The 23,421-nt window shown below is 44.4% G+C and overlaps 1 protein-coding gene across 4 annotated transcripts; it reads right to left on the minus strand.

Moving 5' to 3' along the window:
* Positions 1-794: 794 nt before the first annotated feature.
* On the minus strand, positions 795-22,677 carry bcorl1 (BCL6 corepressor-like 1). 4 transcript variants are annotated; one of them, XM_042074644.1, is made up of 13 exons: positions 22,421-22,677; positions 17,576-17,730; positions 13,083-13,177; positions 10,192-12,813; positions 9,196-9,343; positions 6,342-6,854; positions 5,676-5,887; positions 5,119-5,367; positions 4,804-4,970; positions 4,310-4,455; positions 3,786-3,863; positions 3,210-3,378; positions 795-2,944 (listed from the first exon to the last, which is right to left on the minus strand). In XM_042074644.1, the coding sequence occupies exons 3-13, from the start codon at positions 13,086-13,088 to the stop codon at positions 2,500-2,502; spliced, it is 4,755 nt and encodes a 1,584-aa protein (XP_041930578.1). In that variant the 5' UTR covers positions 13,089-13,177; positions 17,576-17,730; positions 22,421-22,677; the 3' UTR covers positions 795-2,499. The 4 variants fall into 4 exon arrangements, with proteins under 4 accessions (XP_041930578.1, XP_041930577.1, XP_041930576.1 ...); XM_042074643.1 differs by having other exon boundaries at positions 17,572-17,730; XM_042074642.1 differs by lacking the exon at positions 17,576-17,730.
* Positions 22,678-23,421: the final 744 nt, after the last annotated feature.

Raw genomic sequence — 23,421 nt, forward strand, 5'->3', positions numbered from 1 at the left:
GCAATCAAACGTTATTCATACTGTACATGTCTGGGTTTTGTTCCGCGACTCTCTCCCAACACCTGCCCAACGTCGGGAGACCTCAAAACGGAGGTTTACAAAGATGTATGATGCGGGCGTTGGTAGTTACTATGTCAGCCTTTGCCTCCCTCGTGACCACTGAAACATCCCCGTTTGTCCAAAAGATAAAGGAAACTTTGGGAACCACTCTCAGGGATGAAACTAAGGCTAAGGGTTCTTTGGCCTTCTGTTTCTATGCATTGTCAAAATGTATGTTCCATTTAATTCCATCTTCCATGTATAATGAAACTATTTCTTAGTCTCATTGTTTCAGGTTTCTTCATTTAAATATCATTTATTGTTTTTTTTCCTTTAAATTTCAAACAAAACATCATTGATTGTCAACACAAAATCTAGCTTAGCACCAGTACAATAAAACTGTACCTTCGCTTGTTAAAATACTGTCTGCAATGAGAGGGGAACAAAAACCAATCTCTGGGCAAAAGGATCATTTGTACATTTCAAATAAAGCACCAACCATACAAAGCCATTTTTCCATATATCATTTTTCAAATACACAAAAAGGTCAAATATATTAATGACTATTAAATTAAGCACAAATGACAATTTAACAGTGTAAAGAACACAAAAAACATTACACACACACTCCATTTTTCTGGAGCCTGTTCGCCAACTGGGGAGGGGTGGGTTGGAAGGGGAGACTGGAGAGGGATAGCTGTTGTTTTCCGACCCTCTTGATAGTGTTGCAGTGGAGCAAAGTGCAGGTTTCAGTGTTGACTGAATTTTTTGTTTTGTTTTATTTTTGACTGGAAGTGGGGAGGGGGGTCTGGGAGAATCAAACAGACTGAAAAATAATCACCAACCACAAGTCCATTTCATGAGGTCAATAACATCAAAATTAAAGGATGACAATCACCCCAGGTCCTGGAATCTAGTTATTCAAGCTCATAAACCTTCATATTTATTTGTTCCACCAGATTTTTGTAGGAGCCCAAAATACTGGCATAATGGCATGATTCAAAAACGATTATCACGTAAATGCACGGCAAACAAAATGAGGAGAGAAGGAAATAAAAGACCATGCTCAGTGTCAACTAAAAATTAGTGTTGTATGACTCAGGCCATGACACAGGGAAGCGGAGACAGGAAGAAGAACATGAGTCTCATCTTAACTGTCCGATGCCCCACTTCATCTCCAGTAATAAAAAGAAAATGGCGTCCTGTCTTATTGTCAACGATTTCAAAATTACTGCATTAGTGAAAGCAGAAGAGCCAGCACTTCCTTTGTCATCTCTTAAATCAGCCCTCGTAGATGTTTAAGACACAAAGTGCTTATTGTGGGCATCAAGGTGAGGTCGAATAGCTCCATCCTTCTCTCCTCAAATCAACACAAGCCTGCAGAATCGCTTTTAAAAAAAAAAAAAAAAAAAAAAAAAATGTTGTACAGGACCAAATTTAGAAGCACGGCAGTCAGGTACAAAGCGCCACAATACTTTTTCATTCCAGTCACCTCAGTAAGAGGGTAGGGAGGGGTGGGGGGTGCTGGAGGAGGCCATTTTGATTTCAGATGAGGTGATGCGTGGCTGTCTTCTCTCTCCCAGGGCCTTCCCGGCTGAACGCTGGGGTTCACACAGGTTTACCGTCAGCCATCTGGCTCAGTGGCCCTTTTGCCACAGTGAGCTGAAAGTAAGCTTCTTAGCTGCACACAAGAGTTCACCAATTAAAGAAGGGGGAAAAATCACAACAAAAAAAGCCTTGGATTATCTCCCTGGAAGAAAGAAAAACCCCACCGTCTGAAAACAAAAACAACCCCCTGCAAAACAAATATCAAGCATACATTACAACCATATGTTCACCCTGCTGGCAAGATATACATACAGTATATATTTACAAGTACACCTATGGATTATCATAAAACCGCGAGTTGGTGTTTCAATTGTCAGGGCATGAAAAATCACCCACAGGAGGTAACCTGAAAGTTGCTCCCCAACACTACCCATTCCTCCCCCATCATCAGTCCCTCAGTGGCATTACCGTAAGAAGTGACATCACTGGCCAGTGACCTCTGCGTTTTACAATACAGAGGTCAAAGGTCAACAGCGAGCCTGTGAAAAAACAAAACAAACCAAAAACAAACAAGGTCTCCTCTGGAGAAGCTGAAACGTAGAAAGTGCTGGTACTGGTTAACAGGAAACTGGTTGCCATAGTATAACCCACCCACCCCCTCCCTACACACACACACACACACACACACACACACACACACACACCCTGACCCGACATGGGATAAACTCGTCTTTTCCCAAGGTCACAATAACGGACGGCACTTCTGTCACAGGTTCATTTTGATCTAGTGCTCTCTGGAGAAGCCTGGGGAGTGAGGTCGAGCTCTGGCAGGGTTTGGGTTAAAGGTTTAGATTCCGTTCAGGTTTGGGTTCAGCTGGGGCGGGGGGGGGAGTGGGGGGGTGAGAGGTACAGCTACCGGCTACATAGTCTGTTGCCATCACTCCTCCTCTTCCTCCTATCACGCTCTTCCTCGGATCTCTCCCTCTCCTTTTTCTTCGTCTTCTTCTTCTTCTCCTCCTCTTCCTCCTCCTCATCGTCCTCGTCATCTGCTCGGAGGAGCTGGATGGAGGAGCCTAACAGTCCCTGTAGCTCAGGCACGCAGCGCACAAGATCCACCAGCACGCCTGTCTCATCTCCTTCCTCCTCTTCCTCCTCCTGCTCCTCCTCCTTCTCCTCGTCTTCCTCGTCCGCATGCAGCTCCGTGGGCGGTGAGTTGGTCTGGCTGATGGACACCTGCTTCTTCAGCTCCACCTTGGGGATGCTCGCCACCTCCAAGTGCGGATAGCGCGCCCGGAAGATCCGAGCCGACATCTTTAGCCGTTTCAGGACGTCAGACAACAGGAACCAGTTGCAGAACCTGCGTGGGTCAAAGTTCACATTCATTCATACTCAACATATTAGTATACTTTTGTGCAAGTATATCATGTTATTTTGGAGACTGCATATAAAGTAGTAATTTTTACTATTGAAAACCTCTGAGAGGGAAAAAAAAGTGTGTTCATTGTTGTTGGAGGTAAGACATGTTACTCAAGACTTTTAGAGTGTATATTTATGTTTACCAGAGAAACTGATCCTAAAAGTCCACACAAACAGCTTAAATAATGATTAGCTGGGGGACTCACCCTTGTGTCAATGCTACTTGAACGTGGTAACAGGGCAAGAGTGGCTCGGAGGAGAACTCAAACAACAAGCAGTCGGCATCCGAATCCTTGTCTTGGCCGGACTCCGACCCACCGTCGTCCTCATCAGGCCCGGACAATAGAAAGTCCCAGCACGGGTCCTCGTCCGTTTCTGGCAAGGCAAGATGAGAGGGAGACCACATCACCCAGTGGATTACGGAAAATCACACCTCAGGTTTTCAATGTGCATGACACTCCCCCTAGTGGATGGTTCACATTCTTTTCAATCAATTCACCGAAAAGGTTTCAGAGAAATTCAATCTGGACAGAAAGCATGTTCATTTGAAATATACCCTTCATGTGTGCATGAAGGTCCTATTTTAATAGGCTATTCCTTCCATGAGGAAACGTGGTCAATGCTAAGATGGAGACACAGCAAATGTCACGGTATTATATCAAATGACACATAATGAAAATGTCGGCGGTTTAATCTCGTGACAGCCTGTGCAGTGACAGGGATTAAGCGGATAGGTGTCATCCCCGAGGTGGAATGAAATAATAAGAGCAGTAGGCTCTCACCGAACACCGCGCTGCTGTAGAACTCCCACGGAAGGCTGGGGTCCTGGTCAGTGCGTCCCTCCAAGTCAGTGAAATACTCTGCAGAGAGAGAGCAAACTCAAGGTTAACGACCTCAAAGCAGCTACATAGCCCCATCTCAAAAACTCCACAAGGCAATTCCAGGAGAGCAAAAACTATTAACACATTGCTACAGTATTTACAGATATACCTTGATGAGGTACATGTCGTATGTTGATATTAAAAAGGTAAGTGAACATTTTCAACACAATACTTGACTAGAACCTGGGCAATACTGCCTAGTGTAGAGCAAATTTAACCTAATCTAAAAAGCACTGCATAACACATATATAAAGTATTATGATGTTTCCCTGTTTTTAAATACAAAGAAAAGTGAAATAGCACTTCCTGTATTTTGTATGGGTATCAAGTTAATTTAGTTTTTACTGTCAGTGTTCTTTGAACAGAAGTGACAGACTTTCATAAGCCACAACATCAGAATCAAGCAACATGTTGAATCCTGGCACCTTTGAGAAAGCTCTTCATTGTTGGGCTCTGGGCCAGCTTGACCACAGTCTGTCCAGAGTAGGTGGCCAGAGTGGGGTCAGCCCCGTGGTGAAGCAGAATCCACGCAGCAGGGAGGTTATCGGCCGCCACCGCATCATGAATCGGCCTACAAAGAAACACACGTAGCGTATGTCCTTCAAGCTTGGGGTTTACTGACAGCAAATACACTTTCAACACACCCGAAATCCTCTGTTGTTTCTACTACATACTTGGTTGAAATACATGAATTTCAACAACCTGCCACCACACGGCTATGCAGCAGAACCATAAGAAACTGGGTCATGATGACTACACAACACAAACCTGATTTCACACAGCTTCAACTGTATACAGAACTCATGTCAATCAAAAATGTGGAACGAACCCAGTTATGTTTTCACTATCCAACACAACATAGTCAGAGTCGCACGGACAGCTTTAGGATGACCACTGTCCTGTGGCCCCTACTCCTCACCGTGTGCCGTCCTGCGCGCTGCAGTTGACGTCGGCCCCGTGCTCCAGGAGCAGCTGCACTATGTGTGTCCAGCCACGGGCGCACGCCTCATGGAGTGCTGTGTACCCGGCGTTGTCGCGGCGATTGACCTCTTGTGCGTCTTTCTCCAGGCAGTAAAGAACCACATCCTACAGTAAAAAGCAGAGAACAGGGTTCCTGAAAGTGCTGCACACGATGAAAAGTGACGACCATTTCACTATCTTAATCGGATGGTGGGGGAAGACTGCGGGTGTATGAAATATGCAAAGAGTGGTGGGAGAGCTGGCAGAGACGTACCTGGTACCCTAGGCGGGCAGCCCTTTGAAGCAAAGTCTCCCCAGCGTTTTTATTGACAATCAGCCGTCGGACCTCGGGGGGAACGGGGCGACCTGGGGGCGACTCAGGAGCCACTCCTCCCCTCCCCGAGGGGCCTTTCCTGACGGGCACCGGCGAGGGCAGCCCCTTGGGAGAGGCCAAAGTGCCCCCCGGCTTCTTAGCCACAGGGCTCTCCTCGTCCTTGCCCAAGCTTCCGCGTTTGGTCTTCAGCTAAGAAAAGGGGAGAGAGAGGGCGGGGTTAGGGGGGGGGGGGAAAGAACGAATAACAAAAAAATGTGCATGAGCATGAGCAGAGCATGCGTCATCATAAAAGAGGGTTGGCACGCAAGCGGCCTGCCTCTTGTGGAAGAGGGCAAGAGGAATAAATCCACCATCATGCAGTGATTATTTAAGCCACAAGGGGGCAGCACAGGACCAACTGTGTCAACCATCGGCCCACCCCTCACACACACAGGATCGAGACGCTAACTGGCTGAAATTGGGGGATGAACGATTAACTGCCTTCGCCAAGTTCTCACCTTCTTCTGGTCTTCGGAGTCCGTGATTAAATGCTTGCTCTTGAACTTCCTCTTCCCCGCCGGCTTGTCCGTGGAGTCCACGGGGCTTTGGCCGTCCTGGCGCCGGATGGAACCGGAGCGTGTGAACAAAGGTCTCCGGGGACTGAGGTCCGGGCTCGGCGATCGGCGGGTCAGCGTGGCGCTGAGGCGCGGGTACATGCCAGTCCTCGCATCTGTGACCGCACAGAACACCAGTCACCACAGGTAACAAAGCAACAAGGCCCAAAGGGCTCAGGAGTAATCAGGGATACAATGTTTCCCCTCAGGAAAAAAATGAATGCCACATTGAACGAGAAAGAAAAACTCAAGACGCACACAAGACACTGCATCTGTAGGGGTCACTATCTAACTAATGGATACTGACAAAATGATGGATATAAACATGTTTCCTTTCCATAGAAACATATTCTTCAGTGCTTTTATAGTCCATTTCCACAGCCCAATAGGCAACCTTTGATACACATGACATTTCATGCCAAGAGCACTTTCATTTATTTCCAGATGGATCCAACTCTTAAGTTTTCAAATATGCCGTATAATTAATCCACAGTAATGCCTAATCACTGCCCCGAAATCCATTTCAAACTTCATTTAAATTATTGAGGCGACTGAGGAGAATGCGCCTACCTGTTCCCATTCGAGCGCTCTGCCTGGTTGAGGTGTACCGCTCTTCCCTCTCACCATCCACGGCCTTGTGCTTGTCCGTGATGTACTCCCCATTCTGGTACTTCCTATTTCTGCATCTCCGTCTTTTCTTCATGGCGGGTGTCTCTGCCTCGGCGGACGGTGTCGGCCTGGCCTTCCCCAGCTCGGCGTCCTCCGGCAGGGGGTTGAGCCGCGGCCTGCCCCGGGGTCTGCGCACGGGGACCGCAGGAGTGCTAGCCGGGGGCGGAGGTGTGCCGCTGGGGGGTTCTGCGGGTGGTGGATGAGGAGGAGGAGGAGGAGGAGGGGGAGGAGACGTGGCGGCAAAGCCCCAGTCGCTTTGTAGCATCTCCTCCGAGCGGCGTCTGCCCCTCCTCGGCCTGGAGCTGGGGGTGTCAAGGGAGGCGGGCGTCTCCTTGCCTGGCCGGCTGGGGCTGTTGTGGGATGCCTGATTATCTGTGGGGCCCCTGGAACCGGTAGCAGGGGTGCTCTCAGCATCTGTAGGACAAAAACACCACAGGAGCTCTAACCAATGCCTCTCTGGTTATTCCTACAAACAGGCTTCACTACTATTGCACTTTTTATTTAATCCACACATCAAGGTAAAGTCAAGTCTCAACCCTGACACCTTTTTTTGGTTGTATGGTTGCGGAAAAGATTCCTCTGCTGAATCCTTTACAAGAAACATCTGAAAATCTCTCTTTTTTGCAACCGCCACTTCTGTATTAGCGTTAAGTACTTTGCAAATCACAAAGGCTGCATTTAATTGTCAGCTTTGCAACAATGTTTATTTGCGAGTATTTTGGGTTTACCAGGAGTGATAACAAGCAGACAAAGCAACTATGCAAGATCCTACAGTCAAGCAGTTGCGACCTCCTGAAGCAACACAACGAGCATGTACCAACTTGACAAAGCACCACAGGCACCACGGTATGACAAATGTGCGGCAAAAAGAGGCTAGCAGAAGTAGTGAGTGGAAGAGGCAAAGGAGTCAAGGAATGTATTATATCGCAAATCAAATCACAATCACATTATCAGTCAGAAAAAAAATCACAATTAGATATTTTCCCTAAATCGTTACAACCCTAGCAGAGCTCAGAGGTGGCACAAATACATCAAAAACTATTTTGTTACAAATTACAAATACTGGCTCATGAAATGTAACAAAATAAAATACAAAATACTGATGTGAAAAATGTATTTAATTAAAATACAAGTAATTAGTCATTTGGAAATGCAAAAATACCCACAAAATAATCATGGTTTACTAACAAGGCATATTATTGAAAATGTATCCCCAAGAGACAAGAAATACTATTTTTGATTGGCTGGCAGCGGCTATTAATTCTGTACATTGGGGCACCTATGAAGTAGATCTGGTAAAAAATGTAATCACCATCCCATATCAATGTAAACAATGATTGAACTGACAAGGAGGCTTCGCAACAGTGGTATCAACTGTAACAAAGCAAACTACCCACCATCATTTTCCGTAACCAATGAAAGTAGTACAACAAATTGAACAGGTCGGCCTCTTTTTAAACTGAACTACATTTCCCTTGTTGTGCTATAAATGCATGCCTGCTGGCAACATGGGGGATAAACAGAATAACAACCTATAAGATGTCCCAATATATACGGAATTAATTAACTTGGGAGAGAATTCCACTCCGGGAGGTCTTAGTCTCCGTCTCCTCCATTATTTCTGCATTATCAGGACACTTCAGCGGATGTTACTCCTTTTACATAAATCCTCATGTCAAATCCAAGTTTTAATACTGTCCTGTAGTAAGAATGAACATCAGCTATTAGGTACTCAAGGTCATGGGGTCAAAGGCCGTGGTCCTAATATTCTCCCTCAGTATCTTATTTCAAATTTTAGTCTTGTAGCACTTAACACAGCTGACAATTCAAGCTCCTAGTTACTTTTTTAATTTCTTTCAACTTCCTGACATGTTTTAAAGGGTTCTAAGGGGCTTTAAGTTGTCTACAGGGTGACAAAAAATGACATAAACAAACAAATTGGGTTTACACCCCATGTTGTCCTTACAGAAGGGTGATAAAGTTGACCATTTTGGCTCCCACAATTGACTTTTCTTTTCATTTTTTTCAACTTTACACATGTTCAGAGGGGATCGTAATAGAAGAAAGTTGGATCTAACACCTTTAAGTTGGTCACAATGTGGCATACCACAGCAAGGAAAATGGAAAATGGGTAAACATTTCATGCTTTTCTTCCAAAAAGGTAATGAAATGTTTAGGTCAACTTTACAGTTAAATATAGGGAATTGCCCAAAGGATATCTCCAGGCACCCAGCCTATTCTTAAAACCAGATTCACCAAGATTCTGGCCTTTGGCTTTATGATAAGCATTGCCTATTGCCATGGTTATAGCGGGTAGTATATTTAATTGAGTGATGACATTTTGGCTTATTTGAGAAGTATTTAAGTAGTTGAAATACTCAAATACAATCCCTCAAAGTATTTTGTTACAAACTACATTTGAGTTTTTCCAATCCTGCAAAATACAAATTACAAAATACGCTAAAGTAATTAAATACGTATTTTAAATACATATAATTGAAATACTGCCCATGTCTGGTAGAGCTTCAGTAGCTACATCATCTGCACAGCATTTTGGACAAAACAAAATAATAATAATAAAAATAATAATTCAATGTAAAAAAATGTAGAATGTGTGATTGTGGATATACATTTTGTGGAATCCCAGCTCTTCTAGATCTCCACATTTCTGGACTCTGTATTTCTGGGCCATGTTTATTTAGACATGATGAGTAAGCCATGACTGAGCGAGTCTCGGAGTGACTAACTGAGTTACCTGCTTTGCTGGAAGCTGGTCCGGGGGTCTCTGGTGCCAAGGTAGGGTCAGCAATCTTCCCCTTACGCCGCTTCGTCCCCTCCTTTGGCTGTGGGGCGGACGCCTCCTTCTCAAGGCCCTGGTCTGGTGCTGCGGGCGACACCTTTCTCTGTGGCAGCAACACACACACGCAAAGACAGGCTACAGCAGGTGGATGCACTCATATGCCTATACTTTTAATGTGGAGATCTATACAAGCACTTAATCCACTCAACCAACAATCCACTACTTTCTTTTCTCATGTGTAAACCACAGAAAATGTGTCAAAAGAAAGCAAAGATTTGCTGCAGAGTTATATATATATATATATATATATATTTTATTTCATATATGTTTTGTCGTCCAAATGGAGGAAGGTTGTTGGCCTGGTTAAGGGTACAAGTGTATAAACAATGCTGCCTAAATGACAAATTCAAAAACATTTCAATATCCTGCAGAATTTCACAAGGATCAATATTTTATCTTTCCCTTAGTAAACTCACTGGGTATTATAATTATATCAAAATATACTCTTATACAAAACTATTATGCCTGTAATCAACTAAACCGAACTGCCTTGCAATGATAATAAAATAATTTAAACATAGCCATAAATGCCCCTGTTATGTACATTTATTAATCATCTTATATGTTGCTTTACCCAAATGTACACATAATTAAATAACAATTAAAATAAACAATATTGAAATATTTCCAATAGTCAAAAGAAGTTGAAGATTTTTTCCCTAGAGCAGATAAACTTCTTTCAATAATTGAAAATATTTTGACTTCAATTTACTATTGTGAAAACACTCACAATGAACAATTTTGTCATTGCAATCTTATTTATCGTTCAAAGAAAACACCAAAATGACACACACAGGTGGTCACAGTCATCCAGTTGTTCTTTTGAAAAGGCATGCAAAAACTCATCCAAGTTTACAAAGCTTGCAGAAACATTTAACAAGCAGAACTCACCTTCTTGAGGAGACTCCCTTGCTTCGCATTAGGGCTGTGCTTGTCCAGTGGTCTCTTAGGAGGGGTTTTCTTCGGCCTCTCTAGTGTTGCTTTCTCCTTCCCTGCCTTTTTCGGACTGGCCTTCTGTTTGTCCGCGGTGCCTCGGTCACTGAAAGCGGAGGCTTCTTTGGTGCCGTTAGTTCTCCTCTCCACCTTTGTCTCCACGGCAGTTTGACCCTGAAGCATGGACAGTGCGATGCCCTCGACCTTTATTTGTGATGAGGGCTCCTTCTGGGCTGCTGACTTCTCCTCTTTCTCAATCTCCGCTGCTCTTTTCTCAGTTACATCTTTCTCCGTCTCCTCCCTGCTGCCCTGACTGTCACCACTGGACAATTGGTTCGACCAGGAATTTTTGCTGGGTGCTTCGCTTTCCTTGCTCGCCTTGCTCTCCTCCGACTTCCCACGCCTGTCCATACTATTCTCTCTCTGCCCTGCAGCGAGCAGTTTCTCTGGGCGTTTGCTGGTTTGCATGGGCTCCCCTGTAAAGGAGGTTCTCTCCGGCTTTGAGTCCCTCCTCTCCACTGATCGGAAAGGTGGGATTCCAACAGGGGCTGGCGGCTGCAGCGGAGAGTTCTGGCACCCCGTGAGAGGGCTTGTTATCTCTGGTCTCCGGGACCCAACAGAGGACAGTCCACAGTACGTCTCACCAGTGAGAGCTGTGGTCTCCAGGGCCTTTTGCTTGACTATGGACTCCAAGTTCGACAGAGGAGACTTGTTATTTATCCCCCACTTCTCATCTTCCAGCTTGGGAGGAGGGTGGAACACTGTTCCCTCGCAGCTAGCTGCCGCCTTGGTTTTGGGACTTCCCTGGACGGCCTTTCGCTGGACCGATGTCCCCTGAGGGAGCACAGCAGGTTTTTCCCACAGCGGCTTGATGCCAGCGGGAGGGTACGAGATTGGGGCCTTGCCGCTGGCACCCTTCCGATGGAGGTGCGAGTTGGCCGGAGGTGGCAGGCCCGTGGGGAGAGTGTCCTTGGAGGGATACGCCTGTGCTCCAACAGAGCTAGTGCTGTTTGGGAGTTTGACGCTTTTGCTGTGCTGGGAGCTTTTCGCCGCAAATGGCGGCTCCTTCCCAAGAGAGGAAAGCTGCTCCCCTTGGTCCACAATGGAGATGGTCTCCTGCTTAGCGAAACTTTGGAGGTCTTCCACAAAAGCTGCCCCTTTACCGTCTTTGCTGCGTAGAGTTGAAGCTAGAATTGGACTAGCAACACCAACATAGGTCCCGGGGATGGTGCTGATGGTTGAATGTTTGGACCAGGATGTTGCTGGCTCAAGTGTTTGATGGTTGAACAGCTTGGATGAAGGGGGCTTTGGATTAGAGCCATTTCTCTGGGTGTCCGGCAAAATGGAATATGGAGCTGAAGCAAAACCAGTGGCCTGGGTCCTTTTCAGAGTATTTGGGACATTCTTTTGATTACCCTCAGTTGGGCGATGCTCTGTGGCAGGCGTGGGGTTGCTCTGGAGTTCACTGGTGTTGCTCTTCTGTCGTTTGGACTTGGAGGACAGATCCAGAGGTACATCCCTCTCCTCGATAGAGCATCCAACAGAGTGCTCCTCTGTGGCGGATGGAGACTTCAGTTTCAAATACGCTAATGGTGTCTTATCAGCACTGCGGTAAGGTGGACCTTTGTCCATGAGGTTCAGTAACTTAGGAGTGGTAACATTGGCCAGTGCAGGGCTGCAACAGATGGCAGCCGAGGGGGAGATAGTGAAGCGCGTTGGGGGTGCGGGAGAGGGCGGTTGGGGCTGAATTGGGACGGTGATGCTGGGGGACACTGCAGAAGCAGCGGGAGTCTTTTGCTCTATCCCCAGCTTAGAGTTTTTGCTGCTGGACGCGTCGCATCGGAGCTTTGTCGAGGGGGGTCTCTTTTCGGAAGCGGGGCCTCGCCCTGCTTGGAAGTGGTATGGGTACGTGTGCAGCAGAGGGGCCACGCCCGGGCTCTGGGCGTTCGGTGGGGTTTGCTGGGCACCCTCGGGTACCTTCTGGAACTGGCTGGCCGTGGCCTTTCTCAGTGCAGCGATCTGCCCGGTGCCCGGAGGCAGGGTGATCTTACAGAGTGGAGAGGGGAAGTTGGTGGAGGAAAGGAACAGCGTGGAACACTGGAAGCCAGGGGGGAGGCTAATGACCGAGGGGCCTGGAGCACAGTTCTTCTTATTCATGCCCATTGCCCCATGACTTGCATTCACAGGGCCCTCCACGCCAGCCTTTTTCCCGCCAGTCCACGGGTGAGCAGGGTAGACCCCGGCGCTGCCGTCGGCCTTGGCCTTGTGGCACTCCGCTCTCTCGTGTAAAGTGGAATTCATGGCCGGGGGGCCCGGAACTGGAGTATGATGACCCTTCTGGGACGGGGGAAGGGCGTCAGAGCAGTAGTTGGAGTGAGTGGCCTCCGAACACGCGTCCGGTGTCTTGCAGTCGGGGGCGGTCCTCAGCTTTCCCTGCTGGCTGTGCGGTACGTCTCCTCGGAGCTCGGGGGGAAGTGTCTGCGGGGGGTTGCCCACCATGGTCCCGGATGCCCTGGCTGGAGCTCCGCTCTCTCGGCTCACTGTACCTCCATCCCCTATATTCATTGGAGAGGGATCCACCTGTAGACATAAACAGAGCTGTCGGATGAACTGCTGTTTTTCCCCCCATGGATAATATGCTAGTTAGTGTTATTTTTACAAGTGCCCCAAGCATGATAGAACAATAATATTTCCCATTACACAGCACAGTGATGCAGTGATAATTTAAAACTAATTTAATACAAATGATATATTTAGGAAATTCTGTTTATATTTCAATGGAGTTGATCATGTGGTCTCGTAATAGAAGATAAAAACAACCCATTAATTGTGCAAATGAATAAATGTACCTGCATATGCGTTCTTTTAACACTGCATTCCTCAAGGGTGGTGAGACTTCAAGTGCAAACTGAAGTGAAAGGTCCTCTGCGTATAGAGCCAGGCACTGAAAAATAAATGAATAATCCTGAAAAATACATTAATAATCCTGAAAAATCATAAGACTACAGCCTAAAATGATGAAATCTTACTCTATCAAATCTGAGATCATTGTCATATTGAAAGTAGTAGAGACAACAAGCCTGGACAGTACATAAAAGCAGGAAGATGTTTATAATTGGATTCTTCTTGCTTTATTGGGATGGCTTGTATTGTCAACACAATTAGATCATAATACATAAACATGTACAAAGATTAATTAACTCGAATGAATGATTGGATGGATTGGATGGAATTGATTTACAGCCCTACAACTAATTCTGTAATCGTGATGTCATGAGGTATGGACAAACACAAAACAAAATAATGTTTCTAGCCAAAGGACCTATTTCTTTTGACATTCTTCAGTTCCTTCATTCACTAAATTGCATATTTTCTTCAAGGGTATGACTAGCGGTAGCTGACCGTATGCCCAAGGGGGAAGAGTACTACCCAGTGAAGAAAGTAGGCCTACATAAGTCAGAGAAGCCTTAAGTTCTAAAAGAAAGAGAGGAATAACCCTAGAGCTTAAGATAGGTTGTGTATGTTTTGATAGCACACTGTTATGGCTGTCACATAGCTGAAACACAATTTTTCCACAATTTTCACTTCCATTTTTGGACTTAGATTTTTACACAGAATGTTTGTTAAAATACTGACAAAAAAAATATTAAGGGGCATTACTGAATTGCAGAAGCATTGTGGGATTTCATTTCTACCATGTGTAACAAGCAATACTTGTTATGACTACCAAACTTCCTGTGAGTGAGAAATGGTTCCTTACAATAAATGTCACAATTTCCTAAATGTTGCACTTCAGTACAGGAATGGACGGACTGCGAGCAACATATGTCTTAGAGAGAAGCAGAACCAAGGTTAAGACAGCATCTTCCTACAATACATTTTAGTATCCCTCACACATAGCCTACTGTGGACTATACATAACATACTTGAAACACCACCAAGAGGGATTTTCAGAAATCAGCAGGAAAGATTAGGCGACCACAACCAAACAGAAAGTCATATGTGACAGTTCTCTAACCAGTGACTTTGTCACTGCCTCGTTTCAGCGTAAGATGTGGCACATAAAAAAAAAAAAAAACTATCTGTTGATCTTAACCCTTGTAACGCACGCATTGGGGGACTGTGGGACAAATTATGCTATTTATTATTTCTTTAAACTCAGACTCATTGGTCTTGTATCATTTTCTGTCAACATACAAAATAACTGTTTTTAATGACTGCACACCGTATCCCCCCCCCCCCACACACACATAACTATTACATATGTGGTGTTTGGGTCTGCTGGACCCGAGTGCAATAATTGTAGGTGCTATGTACCTCAACTATGTCCACCTCCTAACTGGGCCTGCTGTGTGTTTGTGTGTGTGTGTGCATGTCTGAGTGTAGGTCTCTGTGTGCGGAAATTTTGTCTTTCTGCATCTGCTATTCCCACTCAAAGTTACAAAATCATTACATTTAAAGCACTTGCACCTGTTCTGATTAAATTCTAAGAAATAAGCATCAATGATGAAAAATATTGTTTCTATTTTTTACCTTGTTTATAATTGAATTTCCTAATTTTCTCACCAAAAAAAATAAACAAAAATCATTCATATGATCAAAAATGTGAGCTCACAGGGGTAAATGGCAAATATGAACCATAAATGATGTCTATATTACATTGGTAATGGAACTAAAATAAACATCTGATAAGTATTTTTACATAAATGATTATGGCTGTATTGCTTTAAAAGCCTAATAATGTAGTGGGTCCAGCAGACCTGGGAACATTGGCTGAGTAACAAAAATATGAACACCTTACAAGGATTAAACAAAACTAATTTAACAAGCCTGTGCAACCTTCTGCAACCCAAACCAGTGCTAAGGCAGAAACCTTGTCCCAGTACATAATTTCAAGCTTGACTCCAGACAAGAATCTGTTCCTCCTCTGCTTGTGTGCTCTCCCTTCGCCTCTTTCGTCTGACCCTGACCATGCCTCTGACAGCCCAACGCTGGAGGAAGGTGGGTGGAGGTGGGTTTACATCTGTGATCAGTCAGTGACCTTGCTCATCCTACACATGTAGAGAGGGAAGGAGTGGCCACAGCCTCATTCACAGAACTACCGAAGGAGGGCCAAACAGGGCGATACAGGAGATTACTTGAAAAGAGCGGAGAAGCTTTTGGGAAGGGATACAGGAACAGCACTTTGCTAGTTGCTTCGATACCACTACAGACAACAACATTCTTGACAAAGCACCAACAGCAAAACCCATCTTTATTGTGGCGATCAGAGAGCGAGCGCGAGAGAGAGAGCAGGAGAGAGCAACCGCTACAGCCCGCTCAACTCATCCTTGGAAGACCCCGCCTTTTGGGGGGGTTAATTGCAGGGCCAATTAGGCACGTTTGTTTATAAAGGTGGACTAAAATACGATATAGTTCACACTACTGTGGTCTTCTACGTCCATATAGCATAACTGAAGTGATAACTGGAACATGGGAATCTGCAGAATGGCATAGAAAAAGATACCTCAATATTGACCACTAATCACCAAGATCGTTGAACAACACACCAGACAAAATAAAAACATTCACTAAACAAGAGAGAGAGAGTGATCTGTGCATCTGACGATGACCAGCCCTAGCAATTAGTTCGCGAGAGCCCGTGCGTCCCCTCTTGATATGGAAACACTAGCCTACATAGTTGGCAATTTTGGCAACGTTTTCCCAGAGCCCCAAAAATGTACATTCTCTGGCAGTGTGGCGTGTGCGTGTGTGTGTGAGAGAGAGAATGTTTCCCCTCTGGATAATTATGTCTTCCCGTGATGGACTATGCCGGGGGAAGAGCCACTACTCATCAAACTGACCCGTTGGATAACTAGGCAGAATATCATTAGACTTATAGGTTACCTAATGCATAATAGTCCATAGAATGCAACTCTAATAATACCGTACAGCAGATTCAGCTACTTCGGGTACGTAAGTTGATCCACTGGAGAAATGCATCATTTATTTTTTTCGGGTAATCAAATGGATTATCCTATAATCATATTGGTGTTCAATACATTCCTAGCCTATATGTATCAGAGTCCTCGTTTGTCTATACGAAAGTATAGGCTAGAGGTTAACGCTACCGAAGTAAGACCTATCCATGCCCAGAGTATCCAGAAAACCCAAGTGCTTTCCAGACGGGAGCTGCTCGATCCCTCCCGGTCAGTCAGCAGCGCAGCCTGAAGCCCATATGCACAAAGGAGACGCATCCGAGTGACAAGTCTGCGATAGATGATGCAGAAAACAGTCACGGTCGACGACAGACGAGTGGTCTATATTAGGAAGAATTATTCCGACGTGAGGGTAGGCCAATAGGGTGATTATAAATGGTCTTTTTCGTGACCATGTTTTTGCTCAAACTCCGACCAGCCCACTCGCTCGTTCGGGCTGGCGAACAATCGTATCACACAATACGAGGGCACGCCAGTTCTCAGGTGAAACGAAATGTTCAGTCAGTCAAACGTGGTGTAAATAATCACTGTTTCAGCAGTGATCACATCTACTGGAAAGGTGTGATGAATAGGTTCTTCTGCGTTTCAGTGGATATATCTGAACTAGACGACTGCCAAACAGCATTTCCTTTGCCAAATCGAACACATCGTAGATGCACACTCGCAAGACCACAATGAGCCAAACTACACGACACGTTCCCCCCAAAACGTCGGCCAATATCAACGCAGCGCTAAATAGCCCTGAGCAAACATTCCAAACTCCAATAACCATCTTTTCAATCCGTCAATAACACCACGAGGCCGGTCAGTTTTTATGACGTCTTTTGCTGATAATAAGCTCGTAGGGAAAAGACGAGTGAATGTCAGACAATATCAAGAGGTTGACATCGCCCGCACGAGGAAACATCGCACTTTGCCTGTCTCTCGTGCTCATTCCCTCATGAAGTGTTAGAAAACTAACAGAATGTTTAACAACAATGCAGCACTCAACTTATTATTAACTAGCAACTGTAACGCGTGCGACACAGAGAGAACAACATGCGATCTTACTTAGCATAGATGTTTGAAATAACACGAACAAATTTCAGATCCCTGCGCAGCGAAGTCTCCCCGAAGCGACTATCGGTCTGCATTACACATTGCTGGGCAATGTGAAGACAAGCCGTCTCCGACTGTGTGACACGAAAAATGTGTAAGACAGTCTCTAAACGGCCCACATCATGGTGCCTCTGCATTGATAAATAATAAAACCCAGACGACAGAGACCAGAAGCTATTTCTTTCGTCTACAACACTGAATAATTCCAAAAGGTAATTAGCGAGCCTGATAACGATGTCAAATTGCAGAAACAACCACCAACCCACTCGTCCTGCGTACAGATGATAAGCATATATCAGGAGATGTGAGAATTTCGCGTTTCTGGATCTCAGCCGTTGCAGTCCACTAATCTCGTCGGTTTTCGGTTCTGAAAGTCCAGGGGGGTTTCGTCAAGACAGTCCGTACCGTATCTGTCTCTGGTCTGGTGGGAGAGAGGGGCAGATGGAGGATTTTCAAAATGGGATTTGTAGTATACTACCACACACGCCCTAGCTCTGGCAACCATAAGAAGGGAGGAGTAGGGACTGCAGGTACCAGCATGCAATGCTACAGTCCAGCCGCTCAAGGGGAAAGGGGATCGCAACGGTGCGCTAAACTGAGAAAGCTTAGCTAAGTAGCAAAGTGAAAATACACATAGTATTTGATAGACCATCCCATTTTAACGAATTGCTTTGGGAGTTTAAGAAATACAGACAGCAGAGTACCTTATCCAAACTCTTCTATTTTACGGATAGGCGAGGCGCAACGTATGGTGAACCTCTCCACGGGGTCAAACCGAAACAGACACACACACACACACACACACATTAAAAGAGTTTAGGGAGGTAGAGGTGGTGTGTCCAAACACTGCAACGTAATTAACCACATGCGGAGGCGAGGACAGGGTGAGTGTAAAGATAATATCCCTACAGCAATCACCCTGGTGTTCTTTTCACTGGCATCATCAACTGACTACATGTTGCTTTTCCCTTTGGGGTTTAGTGATGCCTTTATTGTTGTTGTATTGTGGCTTCTGTGTGACTTATAACGTGACCTCATTCAAAAGCATGGACCTATATGACCCAAGAGTAGACGAGAAGTTTAAATAGGCCTAACCATTCCTCGCAGCCGCCTGTTAAATTTCAGCAATTCATTAAGCCATGGCAACCCCCACTGCAAATTCTCAAAAAAATGTCTTAGCGGGAATTATGATTGCTTGAAGAACACTCAAATGAATAATCCACGGTCTCATTGGCCACACGTGTAAGCAGTAAACTCCTCTTATGGTGACTCTGGATATTTGCGCATGTCAAAGTGATTTGATATATAGCCTATAATGTAGAGTTGTTGAACATACCATACCTTTATATCTCCAGACAAACCACAGCACTTATAAGCTTCTAGGGCCAAACGCTGGTTAAGGGTCATGCGCATTCATATCATAACGTATATCAGCAGCATATCGTTAGCAGCCCTATCTGCATAGTTCGTTTTTCAGAGTTGTTTTTTTCAGTGGCATCTTTTTTTATTTGACACTACCAGTGCTACAAACAGTGAAGCAGTCCATTCATTTCAACGTCATATGTGTAACATCACTGTTACATTGATATTGTAGATATTTTTAAAATCATTTTATGAGCATTTAAACATAATCATAATATTCATTTATCTACTTTGTACCCAAGGACAGGATTTCAGGACCATTATTGTGCCCAGGAATGCAAGGATCAAGCACACTGGTTCACAATAACAGTGTAAAACAGTGTCATTTTAAGAATTATTATGAACAATACCTATGCATGAATGGGACTTTAGAACAGGAAATGGCAAACATAACTGATTCAGATTCAGTCACAGATGCCAAAGTCTCAAGTCTCATGCTGAAGTCTCAGTGCCAAAGTGAACCGACACAAAAAGAGACTATCTTTGAACTTAACTTGTATGAAGACATACAGTATACTCTTTCTGAATTCCCTATTACATCACTGACTTTTTGTCATCTATTTAAACTGATTAATACTGTTGGCATCTATTCCCCCATGTTCACGTGAGATTTGGTAACACAATCTCATTTCAATAACTGTTCAGATCTCAGAAGAACAATCTTATGAATAACAAGTGAAATAAAATGTTACTTTTGTCCATGTAAATATAACCACAGTACACAATATCTGTAAAATTAGATTGATGGAGAGATGGATCAATTAAACAAAAGACAAGATCTTGTCAGGAGATGGAAGGACTCATTAGAAGCACTTTCAGGACCTGTCATTTAGCATAAATCCTGGATGGTGTTCAATATCTCAGGTTCTCCCACAACAATTCAATATTCCAGACGTAAGACATTGATGCAGTATCACACATAGTCTGCTTACAATAAGGGCTGAGAAACAGGTCTTCAAGCAGCAAATCAGCCTTAATTAAAAATGTTTTCCATTACAGTGCACTATCAGCAGATATCAGACTTACAACCTAGATCCTACTAAGAGACTACTAAACTAGCACTGGCAAAGGGGAAAAGTCCAGTGCTTAGAAGACTAGTACATCCCGGGTGACAGTCTATGTTTGTGAGTATATTATTCAGCAAGATTCTGTTTAGAAGTCGTGTTTTCTTTTTTGGGGATATGACTTCTGAATGCAGAAAAGTCTTCAAACAAATGAGAAAATCTATAACGAGAGGCCAAAAGTGTGAGTATAGCCCAAATCCATTGTTTGAGGAATACATTGTGAGCCAGCTGGATCGTAAAACCACTTTCTGACCATTACATGATCTGTTTACAATTCAACCCCCTCATCCCCTCCCCATATTCTCTTAACACTGACCTTCACTCCCTTATTCTATTTCTTCTTTCATCCTGTCCTGTTCTGTCCTCCTTTAGGTCCTGCATGCCTCACGGCAGTGGTTTGCATCACATTTACCTTACCTTTATTTTCACAGCAGGTTTTAACCACTGAACCACACACACCCCAACAGTGAATCATCTGTCCATAAGCTCGCCATTTGATGTTTCCATGAGCATGTATATATGTATAGACTACTCCAAATCAAAAGGGTACCAAGGTCTACATAAATTCTCACAAGGCATGAAAGTCAAGGACAACCCTGTCATACTTAACTCTGGTCCAAACCAAAGGCAAAGCAACTTTTCCTGGGCACAAGCCTGTTATACAGTCCATTTCTGATACTTTGACATATACAGCTGTCATTTTGTGTGTGTGTGATTGTTAGAGATGTGCACCTGGCGCCAAGATCATTAGGCCTACGGTGAATAGTCACGACGTGGTTATCATTCCTACATGGTAAAAGTCTACAGCAAGTCCGCAGCATGTTTGCAATGAAAACAACAATAAGAACACAAAGGTTTTCCCATTAGAACGTGTGTTCCGTGTAGGCCTAGATACGGTAGCTGTGAATTTATAAATGAACCTTCCACATTTCAGTTTCTTTCTTTTTTGTATTTCGCAAAACCTTCTATTCCAGACAAAATAGTCTCAGGCAGCCTATGTGCAAGGTCAAACGGGATAGAATGGTGGGGTTGAGAAGGGAAGGCAACCAGATTCTCTGCACAGGGACAGTTTTCACACACCTTGACACCCTGTTTACACCAAGAAAGAACATGACGAAGACGCGGGAGGTCAATATAGGCCTAGGCCAATTTAGCTGAGAACACAAGAGTAATGAACAAACGGTATTTGCCAAGCAGGCAGATACAGAGTAACTTTACCACTTTTTATCCTACATTAGAAAGGCAGAAATTACTTTGTCAAAATAAACAATTCCATGCCATTATACATGCCAAACGATGACCTATTTCTCCAAATGGGCTTCTAAGTGCACAGCCGATTTTGTATGCAACGACTTGGTGGATAAAGCGAAAGCGTAAAGTAGTCTACAGCTCATCTCCTTGGCAGGTTGTTGATGCCTTTTACAGACACGAAAGGCTGAATAAATAGGCTATTTTAGCCTATGTGGATATTATCCATTTCATGTCAACGATAGCATGGCTGGCATGCCTCATAAACCTTGCCAAGTCTTTTCATAAACCACCGAAATGAAATGGCCAAACGTTACGACTCCAACTGAAGGTGAGAACGCACCGTCGCCTGTTTGTTGGTCCGCAGACCTCACGTGCACAACGTTAGCAGGAACTAGATTTACCCGAGACCGCTAAATGGCAGGCACACCGAGGCATGCGATCCCGGCAGTGACCGACTACGCGAAGCTTCCCCAATTATCGAGGATAGCCTACTCCCCGCTACTTGTCGAACGTTTTGTTTAAGTCAGTAGCTGGCGCTACTTCAGTTATGGAGACTGAAGCAAACTATTTTTAATATAGCCTAGTCTTATGAACCTGATACATAAGAACATTACAAAGTCCAGCGCCTAAGCCCGAGTTGTACAGCACACTATATAATATGGTCCAAGGCCTTATCTGTGTTTCAGCCTAGAACGACCAAATGTATCCCATAAACTAAAGCGACCAGAAAGCCACATCTAGGCAACACAATCCTGTTGGTCCAACCCAATGTTAGAATTGCATTTACGCACTAAGACAACTATTAATTGTCCGAAAAAAACTCTTCGCCAGCCTAAATTGCAGAGGAAATGGCAAATTAGACTACGTAGTATTTTACCCCAGCCTAGCGGATCAGCCACCCAAACCCTCGCCGTTATTCTTCTCTCCAGTACCCTACCTATAGATGACAGGTTGAATGTGGGATGCAACGATGTCTGATGCAGACGCGTTGAAAATAATCAGCGGTCACATGCGGTAGTCAACAAGCACAGTCAGCTCATTCCCAGTCAGTGCTGTATTTACTTCTCTCGTCTGGGTCTTAAAATTCTCAATAATATAGTTCACCTCCGACACACGTTTAGGGAACCCTGAAATTTGAGTAGAACTGCCCCCAATAGTTGTTGGATATTGTGTAACCCCCTTTTCAATGCGTCTAAACCTATCAAGCCATATTTCTGTAACAGTGCGTGAAGTTTAGGACACTCGTATGAAAGTATAAAGTTTAGAGAGTTGACAGTCGCCCTCCATGGCGTTGTGCAATGCCCCCTTTAATGCCCCCTCGCTCGCCAGTAGCGCCTTTGTTATTAGTAATCGCATGGTATTGCGCCGCCTTACCTTACGCCCCAAATGGATTCCCTTTGGATTTCCAAGTGAGCTTGAATCACCAATACAAGATGGGGAATTCGAAGTTGTGACTTTCGGCACAGGCAAGAGTGTGGTTTTCAAGTGTATTTAATCCGGTGTGAAATTTGGGTTTCTCCTCTCGATCTTCCCTCTTCGCCAGTTTTCAGACCGCAGCAGCTGGAGAGGAAAATCGCGGACCCTGGGTCCTAAAGCCGGCTAACTCCCCGCTACAGGTGAATAAATGCAGGTTGAGGCCGTCCGGACACATGCAGGCTTCGGTAGGATAAATTGTTAATGTATTTAAAATCACACAAAACCCTTAAATGCCACTCATCAAAACGACTAAAGTAATTAAAAACTATAAATGTTGAAAGTCTGTGGCAATTACATGTCTATATGGACGAGGCATTTTAAAGACCAGTCTTTTTAAGCGTCCAGCATCTTAGCCTAAATTATCAGCACTGTCCATAATCTAGGCCTAATAACAAAACAGATAGAGGAACAAATAAAAACGTTAGGCCTACTGTTAATAACAGAACATATTAACATTCAATGTTCATCATAAACTTGGTAGAGATTGTTTTCTGCCAAACTTAAATGGAAAACGATTACTACCATCATTTCACTGTTATTTCATAACAACAGCAAAAAAAAATCCCCATTATTGAAACAGTTGGGCTGCAAAACAGTGTTGCAAACTTGGAGAGCAGTGCACAAGAATGAATGCGCGCATGTCAAAGTTTTCAGTGCATTCTCGATTGTGTCCCCTGCTTGGCACGTAGGCCTACAAGTCTGCCTATCGTCAGGCTGCAACTCTTGCCCTATGAACTAGGCTACAGATACAGTCTGCCAGATCATGTAACATGATCGATTTGTGTCTATTTTGGCTCTAGTAACCGTCAGTCTTTGTAATGCGAGTGTGCCTCAAAGTCTTTTTACCACTTCCTCTTTTGTTTTAGGGATGCCATTGTTTTGTGCCAAATTAAAAATGG

Source organism: Alosa sapidissima, chromosome 20 (assembly GCF_018492685.1).
Source record: "Alosa sapidissima isolate fAloSap1 chromosome 20, fAloSap1.pri, whole genome shotgun sequence".
NCBI lineage: Eukaryota > Metazoa > Chordata > Actinopteri > Clupeiformes > Clupeidae > Alosa > Alosa sapidissima.

Coding starts and splice junctions, on each gene's coding strand:
- bcorl1 (XM_042074642.1), bottom strand. Junction 9,344..10,191: donor AAGGGAGTCTCCTCAAGAAG/GTGAGTTCTGCT, acceptor TTGCTGCCACAG/AGAAAGGTGTCGCCCGCAGC. Junction 3,379..3,785: donor CTACAGCAGCGCGGTGTTCG/GTGAGAGCCTAC, acceptor TTGCCTTGCCAG/AAACGGACGAGGACCCGTGC.